The sequence below is a fragment of the Colletes gigas genome, unplaced genomic scaffold, assembly GCF_013123115.1.
Source record: "Colletes gigas isolate AHSC1104 unplaced genomic scaffold, ASM1312311v1 Colletes_gigas_Sc00002, whole genome shotgun sequence".
Classification (NCBI taxonomy): domain Eukaryota; kingdom Metazoa; phylum Arthropoda; class Insecta; order Hymenoptera; family Colletidae; genus Colletes; species Colletes gigas.
Genome location: NW_025106631.1, coordinates 2,624,132 through 2,641,617, shown reverse-complemented (window position 1 = coordinate 2,641,617; position 17,486 = coordinate 2,624,132). Strand labels below are relative to the sequence as shown.

Genomic DNA, 17,486 nt, shown 5'->3' with positions numbered 1-17,486 from the left:
GAGTAGTCACGAAAACGGTAGAGGTGCACCTATTGAAAAAAGTGTTGCGAACAAAACATTTAAAAGGGATTAATATTATCTTGTTGCATTTTTGGACAATGTTTGGAATAGCTCCAGATTAATACGCTCCTGTTGCTGCCATTGCTACCGTTAAGTCGTACGGACAATAGTAATCTCGAAAAGTGTTGCAAGTAAGTACATATATGCGGAATAGTAAATCCTAGAGTGAGCGCGCAATCAGTGCGATGGCGTAAAGTCATTCACATTTATCGTACATCAGGAGCTCGCGATTAGAAATAAAAAACGAGTAGCATTGAAGTGAAGAAATATTAAATCAGCCGTACAATACAGCAGATACGAGCACGATGCAACTATGTCAGTATAATTAACGCAAAAAATGAGATCGATTCGCTGTATCTTGCTTACCAAGCCATTCCTTTTATTGACATTTAACCAAATACGTCGTGTTACAATATTTGAAACAGTTATACAAGTTTACGACATTCTTCGGAATGTTAGTCTTTTATCGAATTTAAAAAAATAACTGGTTCAATATCGTTAGAGTTGTTGTGCCGCACGAATATCGTTCAAATGAAAATGTATCGAGGCAACGATCAAACCAACGAAAAAGTACCGGTCGCACATAATTCATTTTATAATCGGAAAATTAATGTTTATAATAACGATGGTGACGACGTTGGGTTATTAACGACGACAACGTTCACGACGACGAAGATAATAACGGTAGCTCTAGCAACAATGACAAAGATAATAGTAATAATGGAAATAACACTAAGAACATTGATAATGATATCGTTACACAGTGAATTGCTATTGTGTCACACTATTTGGAAACGTGTATAAAAAAATTAAATTTAACGGTTGAATCGTATAAAATGGATTCTAAAGATACACGACTACGGTTACAAATAGAGTGCTCCATGTGTGCGGTAATTAAGATTCGACTATAAATAATGGAAATCCCGCGAGGCTGTCCTTCTATCGAAATGTTTATCTCTTTTTTTTTTTTTCTTTCGTATACGTTGCTTGTATATCAATAAACGATAACCTCGTTCGATTTGCGCAGTTTCGCAGCACATGTTATAAAACGCGAACTATACGTTGTTTATGATCGTCGCTGTAATATCTACGGAGTTACGATCATTTATCGAGCTTCCTCTTATTTCTTCACAAGCACGTACCGAGTTGTTCCTTTTTTTTTTTATGGATAGTTTTGACAGAAGGAAAAATTCAGCTGGAATAGGCCGGAATTGGAAGAAAAGGAAGATTAGCATAAAAGCTGTAGCCGTAATAATCGTAGTCTTGCATCCATTGCAACATCGTGTACCGATCACATTTCACAACGAGATTAAGACGTGCGTACAAAATCAAAAAAAAAGAACGAATGCGAAAAGAAAAGGAAAAAAAAAAAAAAAAAAAAAAACAAAAATTGATACAGTTTTGTTTAGTTAAGACTTTCATCGATCTCAAATTCTGATTAAAATAGAGAAATAAACATTTGTATCGTCGTACTAGCTTATAAGCGATTTAACATTTCGCGCGTCGAAGAATCTACGATTATACCGTTGTATGAACGTTTAATCTCCGGGACGAAAAGAACGACGAAGGTTAAGTGTAAATCGTGTTAACGTTCACGGGTCGTTTTAGTTACGCTGTACGAAATCGCTACTGCTGAAATTAGTGTACGAAAATACTAGTTGATCAAGAAATAAAACCATCGTTTGATCGACACTGGTCATTCGTAGATCCTTATATCTAACTTATATACATTGGTAGCATGCACACGTAATGCGCACGCACTTGTATTATATAATATGTTAACCTTTCGAGTGAATTTAAACAATATATTACAGAATTTTTTGATAAGATTATGTACACGTAGCAGGGGGGGGGGGGGAGGGGGGAGGCTCGACGAGCATTCAAGAACGTTCATTTCCGTCGCTTTGGTATGTACAAGTGATCTGTGTGTGTGTCGGAACGCTATCGGAGCATCGAGGGCGAGAAACGTGACTGTTCTTTGCGTATCGGTAACAATAAACGCAAAACACCGAGGTTCCCCGTATATATATATATATATATATATATGTAGAGTACGTAAACTCGATCGATGCACGAGTGCGATAAAAGAATATTTTCCTTCTCAATCGTTCCGATTGAAAAATAGGTTGTCAACGAATATGCTTGAACTCGGTCACAACTTTCGAACCCGGACGTGCGCCGCGTCTAGAATACAAATGTCGACGATCGGCTCTGCAAGCCATCCGTGTAACGCGCGTGTGCAATGGTATATCAATCATCCGCGGAAGAATACTCTCCCATCTCGTCCGGAGAAAGCTAGTCGACCGAATCCGAAGGGCCCTGGCCCCAGCGCGACTTAACTCTTGGCGTTTTGTTCGTGGCGGAAGCGGCGGTGCATTCGTCGACCTTTCGTTTGATGCTCAATACGATACCGCTCTTTGGAACGAACTTGGAACGGGACATCGTCTTTGACGCGCTGCTTTCCACGCTCGGGGGCGTGGACGGGAACGGGGGGAAGTCCTCGTCTTCGAGGCCAGGGGGTTTCGGCTGTTCGGGGGCTAGGTTTCGTTTAAACGTTTCCGGGAATGGGTTCTTGTACGAGGTACCCTCGTAGGGTGAGTCTGTCGCCGTGGCTAAACCTGAGAGATTCGTGGACATCGGTATTATCGTAGGAGGGGGGGTCCCTACTATCGTTGGAAGAGCTGTGGTCGCGGATAAGGCTGGCTGAATCGGTTTCTCGGTCACTGGGGTCCCCGACGCCGCTGCAGCCGACGCGGCCGCTACGGCCGCCAGTTCCTCTTCCGCTTTTCTGATCAAGTCCAGGTCGCTCAACGAGCTCAACGTACTCTTACTTTCCTTCTCCTTCGACAGCGACTCTCGATGATTCGTCGCGTCGAGCGACGACTTCTCGCTACCGGACTTCCCCGAGCCGCTAACTGAAAGTTTTACGGGAGACGGTGAAGAGTACTTTTCCGAATTCTGGTAAATCGAAGAGTTGACGGTAGTCAAGAACGTGGCACTAGGCTTTGATGGTAAATACGGGTCTACTTTCGAACTCTCCTGTCGCTTCACATTCGCCAGAATCTCTTGCAAGTTCGCTGGTATCGTGATATTTGATACTTTGTCGAGGATCGGCTGCGTAAATTTCGAAATACCAGAGGAAGGCGGCGGCGGCGTGAACGATCTCGTGTCCGATGGGCTGTAGGCTTCCTCGTCGTTTTCGTCGCCGGTGGGTGGGTCCAGCCCTAAGCCCTGAAATAAACAAAAAAACAAAAATAATCACGGGATCCTCTTACAAACGTTAAGACACAAAATATGCTTTGTTTCTGTTCCCCTTCTCTTTCCCTTTAGGTATAATTATACATGCATATATACATGTGCACACCTCCATTATTCATTAGAGACAACGATAACTACGAGTTTGACTTTTTTTGATTCTAATAAAAAATTTCCAAAACATCCCTTCTCCCACCCTTCCACGTTACTATTCCCCTGTTTTGGTTGTACCGTATTCGACCCAGCGATTCGATTCGTTCGAAGAAAAAGAGAATCCTCAAGAACGAGAAGGAACGGAGCTACCGACAGATTCCTACTGTGCGTTAAACTCACGACGAGGATCAGTATTTTTTCGGTTTTTTCATTCCCGCGAAATAAATACGATCGTGTGTAAATTCCGCGTTAGGTGCACGATGTTCACCTTTCCGCTACGACACGCAGAGTTTCGAAGTTACAAAATGGCGCGGTCGACTCGAATCGAACCGAAAATTTGTAATTTTACCGTAATTTTAACGCAAGAAGTAAGAATCCGAGCAGCCCGAGGATAGGAACAGGATACCATGGGTGAATTGAAATCAATTTTATTTACAATAGGACAATAGGAAAAACAATAACAATCGATTTTGTCAAAAATAAATCTTGTTAAAATTCTCACCGGCAAAGTAGGCGTTGATTCGGCGAGAAACGACGAGCTAATGTTTTGTATTTGTTGCTTCTGTTCTTCGATTTGTCTGTTGAGCTCTTCCATCTTCCGCTGAAGGTCGTTGGAATTTTTACTGGAAGAAATAATACCGTTATCGATCGACGAGCCGTCGATTCCCATCGACATCGACATGGACATCGACGGTATCGCCGTGGCCGTCGAACAAGTGGAGGAAGAGGTACGTAGATCGAAATCGATCTGTTCTTCGTCCATCTGACCGGGGCTGTACGGTTCGTCGCCGTCGTCGTCGAGGGTCGTCTTATCGGGCGAGGAAGTGAGGTCGATCTTCGAAGACAGTTCCGGAACGATTTTGCATATGGCCGCGGTGTCGAGCAGCGTACTCCTCGACATCCCTATGTGCGCTCTGTTCAAGCTGTCGAGGGTCGTTTGCGTGACTGGAAGCTTCTCTTTCATGGAGTCGGCCGTGGCTTTGAGATAGGCGTTCGTGGTCATCGGCGGTGCGGGCGAAGAAGACGAAGACGACGACGACGAGGACGGTAAAGATGTCGCGATCGTTGGCGTCGCTGCGGACGTGATCGTAGCCGTGATCATTGTCGTCACGTTGGCGGTACTGGATTTATCCTTCGCAGCCGCGACCAGAGGTGGCGTGTAGCTCCGATCGCTGTCTTTTTTCGCCAGTTTCATCGGTATACTAGACGAGGGCACGCCAGCGAATCGTTTTCTTTTGTTACGTACGATTATACCCAATAACAGGTGGGGTCTGTGCTCCTCGAAACCAGGCCCGTTCAGAGGCAACAGTACCGAAGGTATCGTGCTCTGATTCGAGAAAGGCATTATGTAAAAATCCTTGATATTCTTCGAAACGTTTCCAACGACACCGAGACGACTTCTGCTGTTCAGATAACTGTACAGGGTTATGTACGGGATCTTCTCTTCGTCGTTCGCCGCCGTCAGACGAATCACCAGGATCTCCTTCGAACCCGTTTTCTTCATCTTCGAGATGTAGTCCCAAACGGTCTCGTGACTTATCCTACCGACAACGTCCACCGTGTCCGGCAGATCGTCCATCAGATCCTTCGCGTGGCCGCTGACCTCCTGCGCTGTAATGAAAAATTTCGCGACGTCCACCATGTTGACGAACCCCCTCCAAACCGTTTGCCACGCTCCTTTCGGCATGTCCCTCTCGACAGTGACCGGTTCTTGTTCCCTTTCCCTCTCCACCTCTTCGTTGATGTCCGGCGTCTTGATCGTCACCGTCGAAGTGGGCTCCCTGTCCGACACGTCCGAGTCGTTACCATCGATGGTGTTCGTAGTGGCCTCGTCCTCGATGTGCCGCCAGAGTCGATCCTCGATCGACTTCTCCGACGACGCCCCGGCCGATCCTGTCGGTTCCTCTTTCTTATCGTACTCGTCGCTTTTGTCGATGTCCTTCAATTCCCCATAAACGAACAAACCGCTACGATTCCTCGAATTGTTGTCGCTGTTTCTGTGCCGTTCCCGTTCCCTGTCCTTTTGCTTCCCCTTCTCTTTATTGCCCCTTTCCCGTACTTTCGATTTCTCCCGTTCCCGTTCCCTCTCCCTCTCGCGTTCTTTCCCCTTCTCGCGATCCCTCTCCCTCTCGCGTTTCCCCTCCTTGTCCCGAGTCTTCCGTTCTCTGCTCTTCTCTCTGGTCTTGCTGCGTTCCCTGTCGTCCCTACCGTGCTTGTGTCTGCTTCTGCTGATACTCCTCTCCCGTCTACCCTTCGAACGACTCTCTTTCTCCCTTCCTCTCTCCTTCTCCTTGCCACCTTTCTCCTTTTCCCGACCCCTGTCCTTCTCTTTGTCCTTTCTCCTCTTATCGTCAAAGTTCCTCAGCTTTTTCGCGTCCTCCGTCGCTCTGAAGCTCCTGTCCTCGTCGTTCATTCTTTCCAACTCTTTCTCCATGTCGTCCACGGTCGAGGTTATGCTGTCGGCGCTGTTCAAAGCGGTCACGATGTCTTGCACGGGAGTCTTGGGATCCACGCGCTCTATACTGCCGTCGTTCTCGATAATCTGCTCGCCCTTGTGAGTCTTCACGACGATAGACTTCGCCTGCGCCATCAGATCCAACTCGTTCTTCTTGATCATCTCCAACTGGTGCTTCGTTTCCTTTTCCCGCCACTCGGCCAACTCCTGGCTCGCCATTTCGTCGGGGCTTAGTCTCACCACGGCGTCGGGCGTCAACGATCTGTCGGCTATTTTCCGGAACAGGGTCAAGTTCTTCGTGTCCTTTATGTTGAACACGAGACTTCTGTACTTGGCTTTGTACTTGGCGCCGGTATCTTTGAAATATTTGTACAACTCCAACTCGATGTTGAAGGCCAGCTCGGCGATCTCCTCGTCGGTCAGCTTCAAGTCGTCGGTCTCTTTTATGCGACTCGCTAACAGTTCCGTCAACGTTTTTCGTATGTTCACCCTTATTGGTTCGTTCTCAGGTTTCCTCGTCGGACTCGGTTTCACTTGTAGCTTAGATTGCACGACTGGTTGTTTCACCTCTTGTTTCTTCACGTTCGGTGATTGCTTCGGCAACGGTACCGCCGTTTGTTGCTTCAATTGCACTTGATTGGTCGATTTCGGTGTCGCCACCTTCAAGATCAGTGGACCTTTTTCCCCCTGAGCTATCATCGTCTGTTTCATCTGTATCGTCTTCGTGTGCAGCGGTTGAGCTTGTTGTTGTTGTTGTTGCTGCTGTTGCGGCTGTTGTGGCTGCTGCCCGCTGCTAGAGATTATCGTATACTTCTTGTTCCCTGCCGTTAAAATCATTTGCTTCGAACCCGGCACTTTTGTGTACGTCATCTTTGGAACATTTTGCCCCTTTCCGGCCGACAGTATCGTAGTTTTTCCCGTTTTGTTCGATACTTGCGTATGAATGGTAGAAAGTGTTTTTCCTGGTTGCAACGCGTTAAGGTTGTTCGTGCCAAACACCTCGAACGTAGGATTCTCTTTTAACCACATACGTAAGTTCGCTCTCGTCGGTGCGTCCGTACCAGTCAACACTTTTCCGGTTGTCGTTTCGAACACTATCACTCTAGCCTCGGACTTCGGTTTGACGGCAGCGGCGTCGAACAGCGACGACTTCGTTGCTTTCGGGCTTGGCGCAGACACCGGCAACGGTTTATCTTTGGTCAAAGTTTCTTGGGCGTGTGCTAGTATACAGGCATCGGAGCAGTATATGCTGGAGTTCCTTGCTTCTTTTTTACAAACGACACATTGCATGCCGCTGGAATATTGAACACCGCCATAATCGGAAGCAGAAGAGATCAGAGACGATGCTTGATGCTGAGGCGGGGAACTGAGAGTTTTCAGAACGATAGAGTTGTCGTGTGCAGCGTCCGATTGAATCCGTTGCTTCCCGGTCGTACTCTGCACGTTCGCCTTGTTCTTTACCTCCTCGTCTTTTTTCTTCAAACAATTTGGACAAACCCATTCTATTCCTTTTTCTTCCATTTGTTGACCTAATCGAAGCAAACAAATGTTAATATGTACTTTGTGCCGTATACGTTTGAGATTTTCCGAACTTACCCATTGCTTTGCTAACGTGTACGCATTTTCCATGGAACCAATCCTCGCAAACGTCGCAACATATCATGAAACGATTGTTGTGCGGACGTTTGCATATACACCAAAGCCTATCAGGATCATCCTCGGAGTCCGAATTATCATCCTCCTCATCCTCCTCCTCCTCTTCGTCTTCGTCCGCTCCATCGTGCTTTTGCACGTCTTCGTCATCCTCCTCCGCGTCGTGCCTCTTATCTAACATCATTCCCTCGTGTTCATTTTCCTCATTATGGATTACATTCATACGACTGTCATGCTTGGCGGATTGCGACGATCTCTGCTGTACTGTTTGCACACTATAATATCAAGTATAATTATTTTAAGTGTTTCACGAGCTACATAATGTACGTTTAAACGACGCTCACCTGAACTTCTCCATTCGTTTCACCGTGTTAAATGTCTTTTGTGCAGGCTCGACCTTTGCTTGTAACCTTTTACTTCTAGTAGCTGGGGCCTCGATAGGGGGTAATGTGATTACTCGTCCACCGCGAATTATCTGAATAGGTTCCTTCTCATCCTTCGAAGACTTCTTTATCGGTTCTCTGGCTACACTTGCGCCTGTTGTTGTCACAGCAGCTGTCGGGCTCGTCATTGTCGTCGTCGTGATTGCTGTCGTGGCAGCATCCACCGATTTAGTGACTTCCGGTTCAGACGTGAGCAGAGACGGAACGAGCGTGTTACTTGGTGGCAACGATTCGGACGTAGTTCCTCCTTGTTCAACAAGCGCAGTCTATGGTATTACAAAAATAGAGAAATTAATATCAAACAAAGAAATACAATATTGGTATCGTGCAATTTAATACAAAAAAAAAAATTTGTAATACATGGTCGGCTAAATCGACTCCGAGTTCCTCTTGTAACAACAGTGCTTCTGCGAGTAATTCTTCTTCGTGCTTGCTAGCTTCCATTTCCAACGTAGCTAGCAACTGTTCCTCGCCTTCTATGCCACCTAAGAAAAATTTAGAATCAATTTATAGAAATCGTGACTTGAAATCTAGATCTAGAAATATAAAAAAATGCTATCAAGTACGAGGAATTCGCTTTAAAATTCACCTGATTCTAAAGTAGACTGTAATTCTTCTGGTACATTAGCTTTTATAACCGGCTTAGATTCTTCTTCGTTGGATTGTACCAACGAATCACTAGTTTCCTTCTTTTCAGTGGTTGCTTGAGATTCTGAATACGTAGGTACATTAATACCTTTCAAGGCAATAACTTTCTCCGTACATGAGAATGCTAAACTAACCTGAACGACTCGACGATGCGGAGGAGGACGACGACGAGGATGACGAAGACGAAGACGACGACGATTGTGCTACCGGTGTCGTGGAAATCGGCGATGTCACTGTATTTTCTTGTATTTTCGAATCACCGTTTGAACCGACACGGCGAATAATATCTGGGGTCGAGAATAACGCGGGTCCTAAACTGTCCACTATACACGCGGGCGATTTGCGGGTCTCTTTCTTTGGATGCCTTTTTGAACCTGAAAAGAAATCTTTAATCGGAAATATCCAACTGCGCGAGTATCACAAACTATGTTTGCATCTACCAACCGTCCAGAATCTTGTTTTCCGTCGCCTTTCCAGGATCCACTTCGGTTTTCGTGACTACGTCTAACCCGTCGGATTTTCTCTTTTCTTTCTTTACGTCGCAAGGTTTCATTTTCGACGTAGTGACGGGCGAGATCACTTTCACCGACTGTTGCTGCGGCTGTGGCTGTTGCAACGGCGATGTTTGATTCTGAACCACGGCGGGAGATACTTGCGTCGGAGATACTTGCGGCGCTGCGCTCTTGACCTGAGTGACCGGTACGTTGGAGGTTATGGCTTTGGCGGTTATCGGTACTTGAACCAGTTTGCCGTCTTTGGTCGCGTAGAACTTGGTTCCAGCTTGACTTAAAAATTTCCCTTTCGGAAGCATCACTTGCTTCTTCAAGCCAATGTTTTTTATGTCATTCGGCTTCATTAGCACCTGCTTTTGCACGAACGTAACTTTTTGATTGCTCTTCCCCTGTCCAGGCTTCGTAAGGATCATATCGCCTTTGATCATGTTGGCATTGATCAAATTCGCTTTCACTTGATTCGTTGTTTGTAGCGGTTTTTCGAACGCAACCGGTGTGTCCTCGTTTATTACCGCGGATGATTCGACGCGTGGCGATTCTTCTTTCCTCCTTCCGATAGTAGACCTGAAGTGTCTTTTACCTCTTACAAGATTGAATCCTCCTAAACGAAGGGGAAAGAAAACATATAAACATAACAATAATCTCGCTGAACCCAGCAATTGCACAACTTTCTTACCCGATTTGTCATCTTTTTCTGGACTCTTCATAGCGTTCACAGCTGCGGCCATTTCCATGTCCAGTCGACGAACTTGCTCCATGTCCATTTGTTTACCTCTCCTACGAGTAGCCGCCATACTGCCTCCTCTGGTAGTAAGACCTTTTCTGCCACCTCTGGCTCTGACGCCACCTCTTCTAGGGCCTCGCGGTCCAAAGTCTGAATCGTTGTCCGACGGCGGTTCCGATTCGGACGATTCGGTAGACGACGACGACGGGCCTTCTTCATCCTCGTCGTTGGACCTACCTTGGTCTGATAAAAGAAAGATTTACTCGATATTATGCTGCTGCTTCTTCCGCAAGTCGTACGCAGTAACACGGTTGGCAAAAATACAAAATAATTACGTTTTCCAATTCCTTGGTGTAACGCTCCACCTAAATTCCTCGATGCCGGATGCCCAACAGACTTAGGTGTAGTCATTATATTGATGGACGATCTCGAATTATTAGACACAGCTACGGAACCTGGTGTGATATTCTTCCGCGGACGACCTACTGGTTTACTCTGAAATAAACAACATACAGATCGAACATCTTCTACTTCCGAATCGTATGCCTAATTCGTAAAGCCTACTTACAGTTTTTGTGATAACCTTCGCCTTTGGTGTAGCTATGCTCTCTGGTTCGGTACTAGGTGACGTCGTGTTGGACGTTCCATGAACAGGCGAATGTTGACGCGTAAATTGCGGTGTTTCAACGGATGTAGGTGAATCGGTAGTAGGTAAGGGGTCCTTCGGCTTTGGATCGGCGGGCGACGATCTGCTCGTATAGCAATGATCCAATTCAACACTGTACCTTATACAGTTCTGTTGTTCCTCCACTGTTAACATATCTACAAAATATGATTGTCAAGTCACAGTGCAAACCGTTAGTGTTTTAAGCATTTTGAGAGTCACATCGCGTTATGATTCGTTATAAAAACACGTGGCACGATTAGAGTTAAAGAAACATAAGGATAACTGTACCAAGCATCGCTGTAACATTTTCTCCCAGAATTTGTTTCGCTTCCTCGCTCTGTAAGGCAGTCTCCAATCTTTCCAACTGTTCCGGATCCATCTCCATAAAAGGATCGACGAAGCTGGTAGCGTCCGTGGCTGTGGTCCCAGTATTTATCGGAGCAGGTGTAAAAGGCGGAGGGTCGACGGTCAGCGTTATGTCTCCGTTTTCTGCATCTGCCTCAGCTTGCCCTACTCTAACAACGCTGACATTTGCGTTAGATTGATTCACTGAAAATCAATGCGATCAACTAATACATCATGTATTGTAAAGTTTGATCGAGCAACAAACTAAACTTACTGATTAAACTCTGCAAGGTTTCTTGGTCGACGGATATGGTACCATCATCGTTAACAACAATAATTAATGTATCGTCCTTCTTTTCCGATCCGCTGTCCTGCGGCTCGATAACATAGGAGCTAGACATTTCTTTTAACCTAGAGAAACAGTTATAACGTTTCCTTTTTAACAGAACCGTCCTGTCAGGAATAATGATCTTAGCATACCCGTGTCCCGAGTCGAACGTGTCCAGAAGAAAGAAAGGTTATGAATGCCCTTTCTAGGGAAAACCGACGTTCTAATGGGCATCGAGTGTACCGGAATGGATAGGCAAAAGTTCCGATTAATTAGGCACGCTCCTCGCTAGATGGAAATTAAATTTTGCTGCTACGTGGTACAATCCAGATCGAACATCGACACAAGTAATACACTACGAGTCTTTAACATTCCTTGAAAAATCCACAAAAAATTGGAAACGAACGAAACGATAAAGCACGGGGACGTGTTACATCGTGCATCATGCACATTTGACGCGATATTACCTATTATACGGGCGCACGATCACGGAAACTTAAAAGATCACAAACGTCACGCGGTCCATTAAAATCGTGTGATTAAATTGATATTAATCGACGGTATGAAAGTTAAATACACAACACCTCTTGTACCACACTTCGCGAGAAACATAACGTTCACGGTCAAGTAAACAGTACCGCCAAGAAGACGATAGTCGCCATTTTGTTTGAGTCAGCCAAGTAACGTTTCCCGAAAATTTTCGCTCACCCGTCGTTGTTTTCGCCGTTACAAAGTTATTCGTGCGGGGGATTGTTTTTATATAACTTCTTCCGCGAAATCTTCATGAGAACAACGTATCTCGCGGAAAAGTTGAACTTTTTTCAGCGATACATCGTGTTACGAATGCACTTGTGCCTTTGTGCACACACTGAGACGCTGCGCGCTTCTCGTTGCGCAACAGTAAGAAGAGCAAGGCGGTAGCGCTGCAACGCGCTAAACGCAACGCGTCGAGTCGCAAACCGGCAGTAAGCGATTCCCACAAATCATTCGTAATTTGTCTACGGTTTCTCGCCCATTAACGTCGTAATCGACTCGTTTATTTATTTTTCGATATCTTTCGACAAACATTTTCATTAATATCACCTATTCGATTTCGTGTTTCTACTTCTTAAATGTTATTTTTTTACACGCTACTTCGGTTACCACCTACATTTTTCCTTTGCATCGAACCTCTTCTGTTTTAGGTTCAATGAAACATCACAAAGATTTAATTAACGTATTAGTATTATAAAAACGACCGTAGAGAACTTTTTTCTTGCGTTTTGAAACATATTTGTTGAACGATTAACAACAAAATTATTTTGTATGTTTCTCTCCTTACGCATTTGATGAATCGCATGCGGGATACGTGTATATATATACAATTTATAATCATGATATGTTGTATATTAAACACAAAACACGCATGTAGCAAAGTTAAAAACAAAATACATACGTACATGAAGAGGCAGTGAGACGTGCATGTGTGCGTAAAAACTGCCGCGTGTATATTGCGTCATGCGAGTCGTTCCCATGAAAACGAGCATAGATGTAGTATGCGCTCGGTAGAACGAATACGAATGTTTTGAAAGCAAAAACGTATGCGTTTCAATCTCGAAAAGAATGCGAAGTGGTTCGTAAAAGTTTCTGACAAATGGAAAGTATTGAGAGCGAAGAAATCGTACAAGGCGAAAATGCTACGGAAACGAAAAAACGGAAGAGAGGAATTATATATTTATCTAGCATACCCAAGTACATGAATATTGCGAAAATTCGTGAAATACTTTCGGAGTATGGGGAAATTGGAAGAGTATACTTACAGTTAGCAGAGAACGGTTAGTCATCGTATGCATATGAATCGTCGGTAGAGATTACTATCTGTAGTACACATAACCCTTATTCGCTTGTAGTATTAGGAACTCGCTTGCTAGTACTTTCAGTTACAATTACAATTGTTTATGAATCATTGTATGTTTTATTATATTATTTACAGAATTTGAGAAAGACGGAAAGCCAAAGAAACGAAGAAAAGTTTGCGCAAAATCCTTCACCGAAGGCTGGATCGAATTTGAAAGTAAGAGGGTAGCAAAGTACGTCGCTTTGACATTGAATAACAAGCAAATTTCGACTAGGAAGAAAAGTAAATTCTACGATGTTATTTGGAATATAAAGTATCTGCCAAGGTAACAAATGGTAATTGGATTCTATATCTTCCGAGTCGCAACATGAAATTAAATGTATTTTTTTACTAGATTCAAATGGACCCACTTGAGCGAACGTTTAGCGTACGAGCGAGCAGTACATAAACAAAGGCTTAGAGCCGAAATTGCACAAGCTAAACGAGAAGCAAACTTCTTCTCTCACAATGTGGATAGGAGTAAAAAGCTACGTAAGAAGCAACAAGATGGAACTAGTACGTTCGTACCACCTACGATAAAACAAAGAGATACAGATGCTGAGATCAGAAGCAGGAAAGAGAATGAATCCGAAACGGACAGGACAAGTTTCTTGAAGTCTTTATTTGGATGAAACTATTTATCCGAATAGAAATGAACGTGAAACGGAACTTGTGGCAAAATGGACAAGCTTTATTCTAAGTAACAAGTGTAACAGCACCTGTAAATTAGCATTTACGTTTCTCATAGAAACAATACCGATATTAACGCTATGTTTTAATACGAATAGAATAAAATACACTGTGCTTCCAGGAAATCATGTTTCTGAAATCTCTATGTTTCTTCGCCGTTTCAAAAGTTCATTGTTATCTACTCGCCTTATCTGCTCGCAATTACGAATGAACAGATTAGAGTAGATACTTGAAATATATATGTCACATATGCGAAGAAAGAAAAGGACGGAGGTTCCACGTTGCTTCAATATTTACGTCGTGCTGCGTTAGCCTTTCGAGCGTTTTAGGATCTGAAAATCAAGCGGAAATGCTCGCTGTTATTAACGGAGAAGCGGTAACTTTCACAAGTTATAAAGTAAAAGGATACAGAGAGCATAAGGGGTCTTCCCAATTTTCAAGCCTTAAATTTAAGTAATGTTTGTAATTCTTACTAGGTTCGACGTTATCGTTAATTAAAAACGTCTAGATTTGTTCGATTCGAAGAATTGACGCGCACATATTTACCAGCGGTTCGTAAATAGTTGTTCAATGGCTCCTTCAAAACGGTAATAGGTATCGCCATGCACAGCCGCGGATACAAGGTGGAACCGTTCGAGGAAACGGTGGTGCAGACGATCATCCCCAGCATCTCGAAGGTAGCTCGTCGCACGATGGGCCCGCCGCTAGCCCCGCTTTGGGCGCAACAGTTCGCTTGGAGCATGAAATCCGATGCATTCGACACCACCCCGTTGCTGACGGTGGCTCTGCCTCTCGAAGAGAATGGAAATCCGATCGAGAGTATTTGCTCGCCTGTGGATAAATCGTCCGTGTAACGAGGAAGATCGTAACGCGTTGAAATGTACGATACGTTCGATCCAAGAGAGACGTATCTTTCCACGCGTCGAACGGAATCCCGTTGGCACGCCTAGTAGTTTTCTACCTAATTTGTAGTCGTTGACAATGGATGCTCATTAGAGTCGATTGAAAGGCGAGCGAAGGAACGCCGAAGGGGCAGCGAGAAAGAGGACGGGGATAGGCGGTGGTGGAGACCGCCGCGACATTCGTACGACATTCACCGGTGACGAAACGTCGATTCCACCCCCGATGATCAATTGGCCCAATTTAGACCTAGTTATTTTTCCACCGATGAAAGAAGGTCAGTGCTGTCACTTGCAACGCCAGGCGCCGCGGTGTCGCCGTGTCCGCGTCGATCTCCCTATATTCTTAATTCTTATTGTCATTACCGTTAACCAGCCGGAATAACCTCCAGCGGTGTAGGTGCGTTACAAAGGAGGACCACGGAGCCTCGATATAACCGGACGGATAACTGTTAATATGAACGACTGCGTCGATACCGGAATACCGTGTCGTTTTATCATCTTGTATTGCAAGCGTTTCGACGAAGATAATGGACGACGCTCGACAGCCACCCCTGGCCTTACTTCTTCGGCTTTTACCGCGTCGTCGTGTAATGGCTCTATCGATTTAACGCGGAGATGCACGACATACGGGCTCGTAAACTGCATGACTTTAGTGTGACGAATGCGGGGTCGCTGGACACTCGTTGACTTTAGAACGATACCCCACAGGAATGAGTTATTGTTACAAAACCGTTATCTTACCCTTATTCGCAGGCCCACTGGCCAAGTTGATGGCCTTCAACGGGGGCTGTTTGCTCCTCGAGTCGATCCTCAACACGGCGATATCGTAAGGCCTGTTGTCTGGCGTTTTGTAGACCAACTTCGCCCGTGCAAACCACTCGGATTTACCTTTTCCTGACTTGATGTATGTCGCAAGCTCGATCGTTCGCTCTTGCTCCTGACGATGAGTGAAAAAGTGAATGTACTAGCTATTCATAAGCACTGCTCCCTTCGATACTCGCAGAGAACTGATTATAATGATATAAATATTAACTAATATCAATGAGCGATAGTTACATGTATAATTCCTGTTAAGTTTTACGTACGAAACTATGTACATTCGTACGTCCACATGTTCGACAGGTTGTACCGAGCAAAGAGTATCGTACACATTTATCTCGTACCAAATGATTCATTTGGTAATGAAGACTAATACGTGGACTGAATGCTATGCACAAGCTTTGCCTTCATGGCTACTGTTTATCCCCACTCCCGAAACATAAACAATGTTTATCTCGGCAACGAAACGAAACCGATAGTGCACATGACCTTAATACAAAGAGTAAACCGAGTGACCATCGTTATCCATGGATCCATTATATCAGGTACTTAAAAAACCCCATTATGCGAGGGTCGAAGCCTTGAAGAGGGTACGACTTACAGATACAGGGTGTTTGTCAACCCCTGGGAAAAATTTTAATAGGAAATTCTAGAGGCCAGAGTGAGACGAAAATCAAGAATATCAATTTCTTAACTGAGACTTATAAAGTTATTAAAAAATTAAAATAAAAATTTCAAATTGCTCTGGAAAAATTATTTTCTGTTGCGGGGGTCAATTACAATCATTTTTGGTGTTTAGGCATATCCCCGAATTCCTACGCGTTTTCGAGAAAAAAATTCGAGAAGGTGTGAAATTTTTCGACGAAATTGAAAAGTTTCAAATCGTTTTGGAAAAATTATTTTTAGTTGCGGGGATCGATTACAATCATTTTTGGTGAATAGACATACCCCCAAAATCTTACGCATTTTCAAGAAAAAAATTCGAGAATGTGTGAAATTTTTCGACGAAAAAAAAAAATTTCAAATCGTTCTGGAAAAATTATTTTCTGTTGCAGGGGTCAATTACAATCATTTTTGGTGAATAGACATAGCCCCGAATTCCTACGCGTTTTCGAGAAAAAAATTCAGAAAGGTGGACAAATTTTTCGACGAAATTGAAAAGTTTCAAATCGCTTTGGAAAAATTATTTTCTGTCTCGGGGGTCAATTAGAATCATTTTTGATGAATAGACATATCCCCGAAATCCTGCGCTTTTTCGAGAAAAAAATTCAGAAAGATGTGGAAGTTTTCGACGGAAAAAAAAAATATCAAATCGTTTTTGAAAAATTATTTTCTATTGCGTGGGTGAATTGCAATCATTTTTGGTCAATAGACATAGCCCCGAATTTCTACGCGTTTTCGAGAACAAAATTCGAGAAGGTGTGAAATTTTTCGACGAAAAAAAAAAATTTCAAATCGTTTTGGAAAAATTATTTTCTGTTGCGGGGTTCAATTACAATCATTTTTGGTAAATAGACATACCCTCGAAATCTTACGCATTTTCGAGAAAAAAATTCAGTATTGGTGGAACTTTAAACGTTAATAACTTTTTAACAAAGCCTCCATCAACAAATTGGTATTCTTGATTTTCGTCCTATTTTGGCCTGTATAGTTATTTACCTGTACAAACTTATACTTCTGAAAGTTTCTAGAGCGTAATGTAAAATAGAAAATAAATTTTCTCAATATTTAATAATTTCTTGAAGGATCCGCCCTTGCGAGTAGCGAACATTACGGATGGCGATTTAAAAAGTAAAAATACGTACTTTGGAGACGACGTGAGCACAAGTTATGAAAGTTCCTGTCCGTTCGTCGACGAGGATGCCTGTGCCCCAATTTGGTCCGCACCTCACTATCACGACGCTTCTTTCAAGGGTATCTAACAGACGGATCAATGATTTTCTGTAATGCGACGGT

The 17,486-nt window shown here is 43.9% G+C and overlaps 3 protein-coding genes across 6 annotated transcripts in view; 1 reads left to right on the top strand and 2 right to left on the bottom strand.

The window, feature by feature from the left end:
- Window positions 1–242: 242 nt before the first annotated feature.
- On the bottom strand, window positions 243–12,201 carry LOC122399647. Of its 4 annotated transcripts, none has more exons than XM_043400488.1 (14): window positions 11,396–12,201; window positions 11,190–11,326; window positions 10,859–11,119; window positions 10,472–10,725; window positions 10,239–10,398; window positions 9,856–10,146; window positions 9,112–9,780; window positions 8,802–9,053; window positions 8,609–8,731; window positions 8,380–8,504; window positions 7,921–8,285; window positions 7,520–7,851; window positions 3,971–7,452; window positions 243–3,291 (listed from the first exon to the last, which is right to left on the bottom strand). In XM_043400488.1, exons 2-14 carry the CDS (start codon window positions 11,314–11,316, stop codon window positions 2,356–2,358), a joined length of 7,377 nt encoding a protein of 2,458 aa, XP_043256423.1. In that variant the 5' UTR covers window positions 11,317–11,326; window positions 11,396–12,201; the 3' UTR covers window positions 243–2,355. The 4 variants fall into 4 exon arrangements, with proteins under 4 accessions (XP_043256423.1, XP_043256437.1, XP_043256430.1 ...); XM_043400502.1 differs by having other exon boundaries at window positions 10,472–10,713; XM_043400495.1 differs by having other exon boundaries at window positions 11,952–12,201.
- Window positions 12,202–12,685: 484 nt separating this feature from the next.
- Window positions 12,686–13,932, top strand: LOC122402934 (activator of basal transcription 1-like). Its single transcript, XM_043406139.1, has 3 exons — window positions 12,686–13,057; window positions 13,216–13,405; window positions 13,475–13,932. Exons 1-3 carry the CDS (start codon window positions 12,877–12,879, stop codon window positions 13,749–13,751), a joined length of 648 nt encoding a protein of 215 aa, XP_043262074.1. The 5' UTR covers window positions 12,686–12,876; the 3' UTR covers window positions 13,752–13,932.
- A 79-nt stretch (window positions 13,933–14,011) lies between these two features.
- The window catches only part of LOC122402903 (peroxisomal leader peptide-processing protease), a 42,474-nt gene continuing 38,999 nt past the window's right edge, over window positions 14,012–17,486 (bottom strand). The window contains exons 4-7 of the mRNA XM_043406068.1: window positions 17,336–17,448; window positions 15,453–15,648; window positions 14,356–14,640; window positions 14,012–14,141 (exon numbers count right to left, since the gene is read on the bottom strand). Of these exons, the coding sequence (XP_043262003.1) occupies window positions 14,053–14,141; window positions 14,356–14,640; window positions 15,453–15,648; window positions 17,336–17,448 (683 nt within the window). The 3' untranslated portion in view covers window positions 14,012–14,052. The remainder of the gene's footprint in view (window positions 14,142–14,355; window positions 14,641–15,452; window positions 15,649–17,335; window positions 17,449–17,486) is intronic.

What these genes read in the sequence shown, in the direction of transcription:
- LOC122402934 (XM_043406139.1), top strand. Translation starts at nt 12,877, where the DNA reads ATGGAAAGTATTGAGAGCGAAGAAATCGTACAAGGCGAAAATGCTACG. An exon ending in CTTACAGTTAGCAGAGAACG is followed by an intron (nt 13,058 to 13,215) that starts GTTAGTCATCGT and finishes TATTATTTACAG; the next exon opens with AATTTGAGAAAGACGGAAAG. An exon ending in AATATAAAGTATCTGCCAAG is followed by an intron (nt 13,406 to 13,474) that starts GTAACAAATGGT and finishes TTTTTTTACTAG; the next exon opens with ATTCAAATGGACCCACTTGA.
- LOC122399647 (XM_043400488.1), bottom strand. Translation starts at nt 11,316, where the DNA reads ATGTCTAGCTCCTATGTTATCGAGCCGCAGGACAGCGGATCGGAAAAG. An exon ending in AACCTTGCAGAGTTTAATCA is followed by an intron (nt 11,120 to 11,189) that starts GTAAGTTTAGTT and finishes ATTGATTTTCAG; the next exon opens with TGAATCAATCTAACGCAAAT. An exon ending in AAACGAATGGAGAAGTTCAG is followed by an intron (nt 7,852 to 7,920) that starts GTGAGCGTCGTT and finishes TTGATATTATAG; the next exon opens with TGTGCAAACAGTACAGCAGA.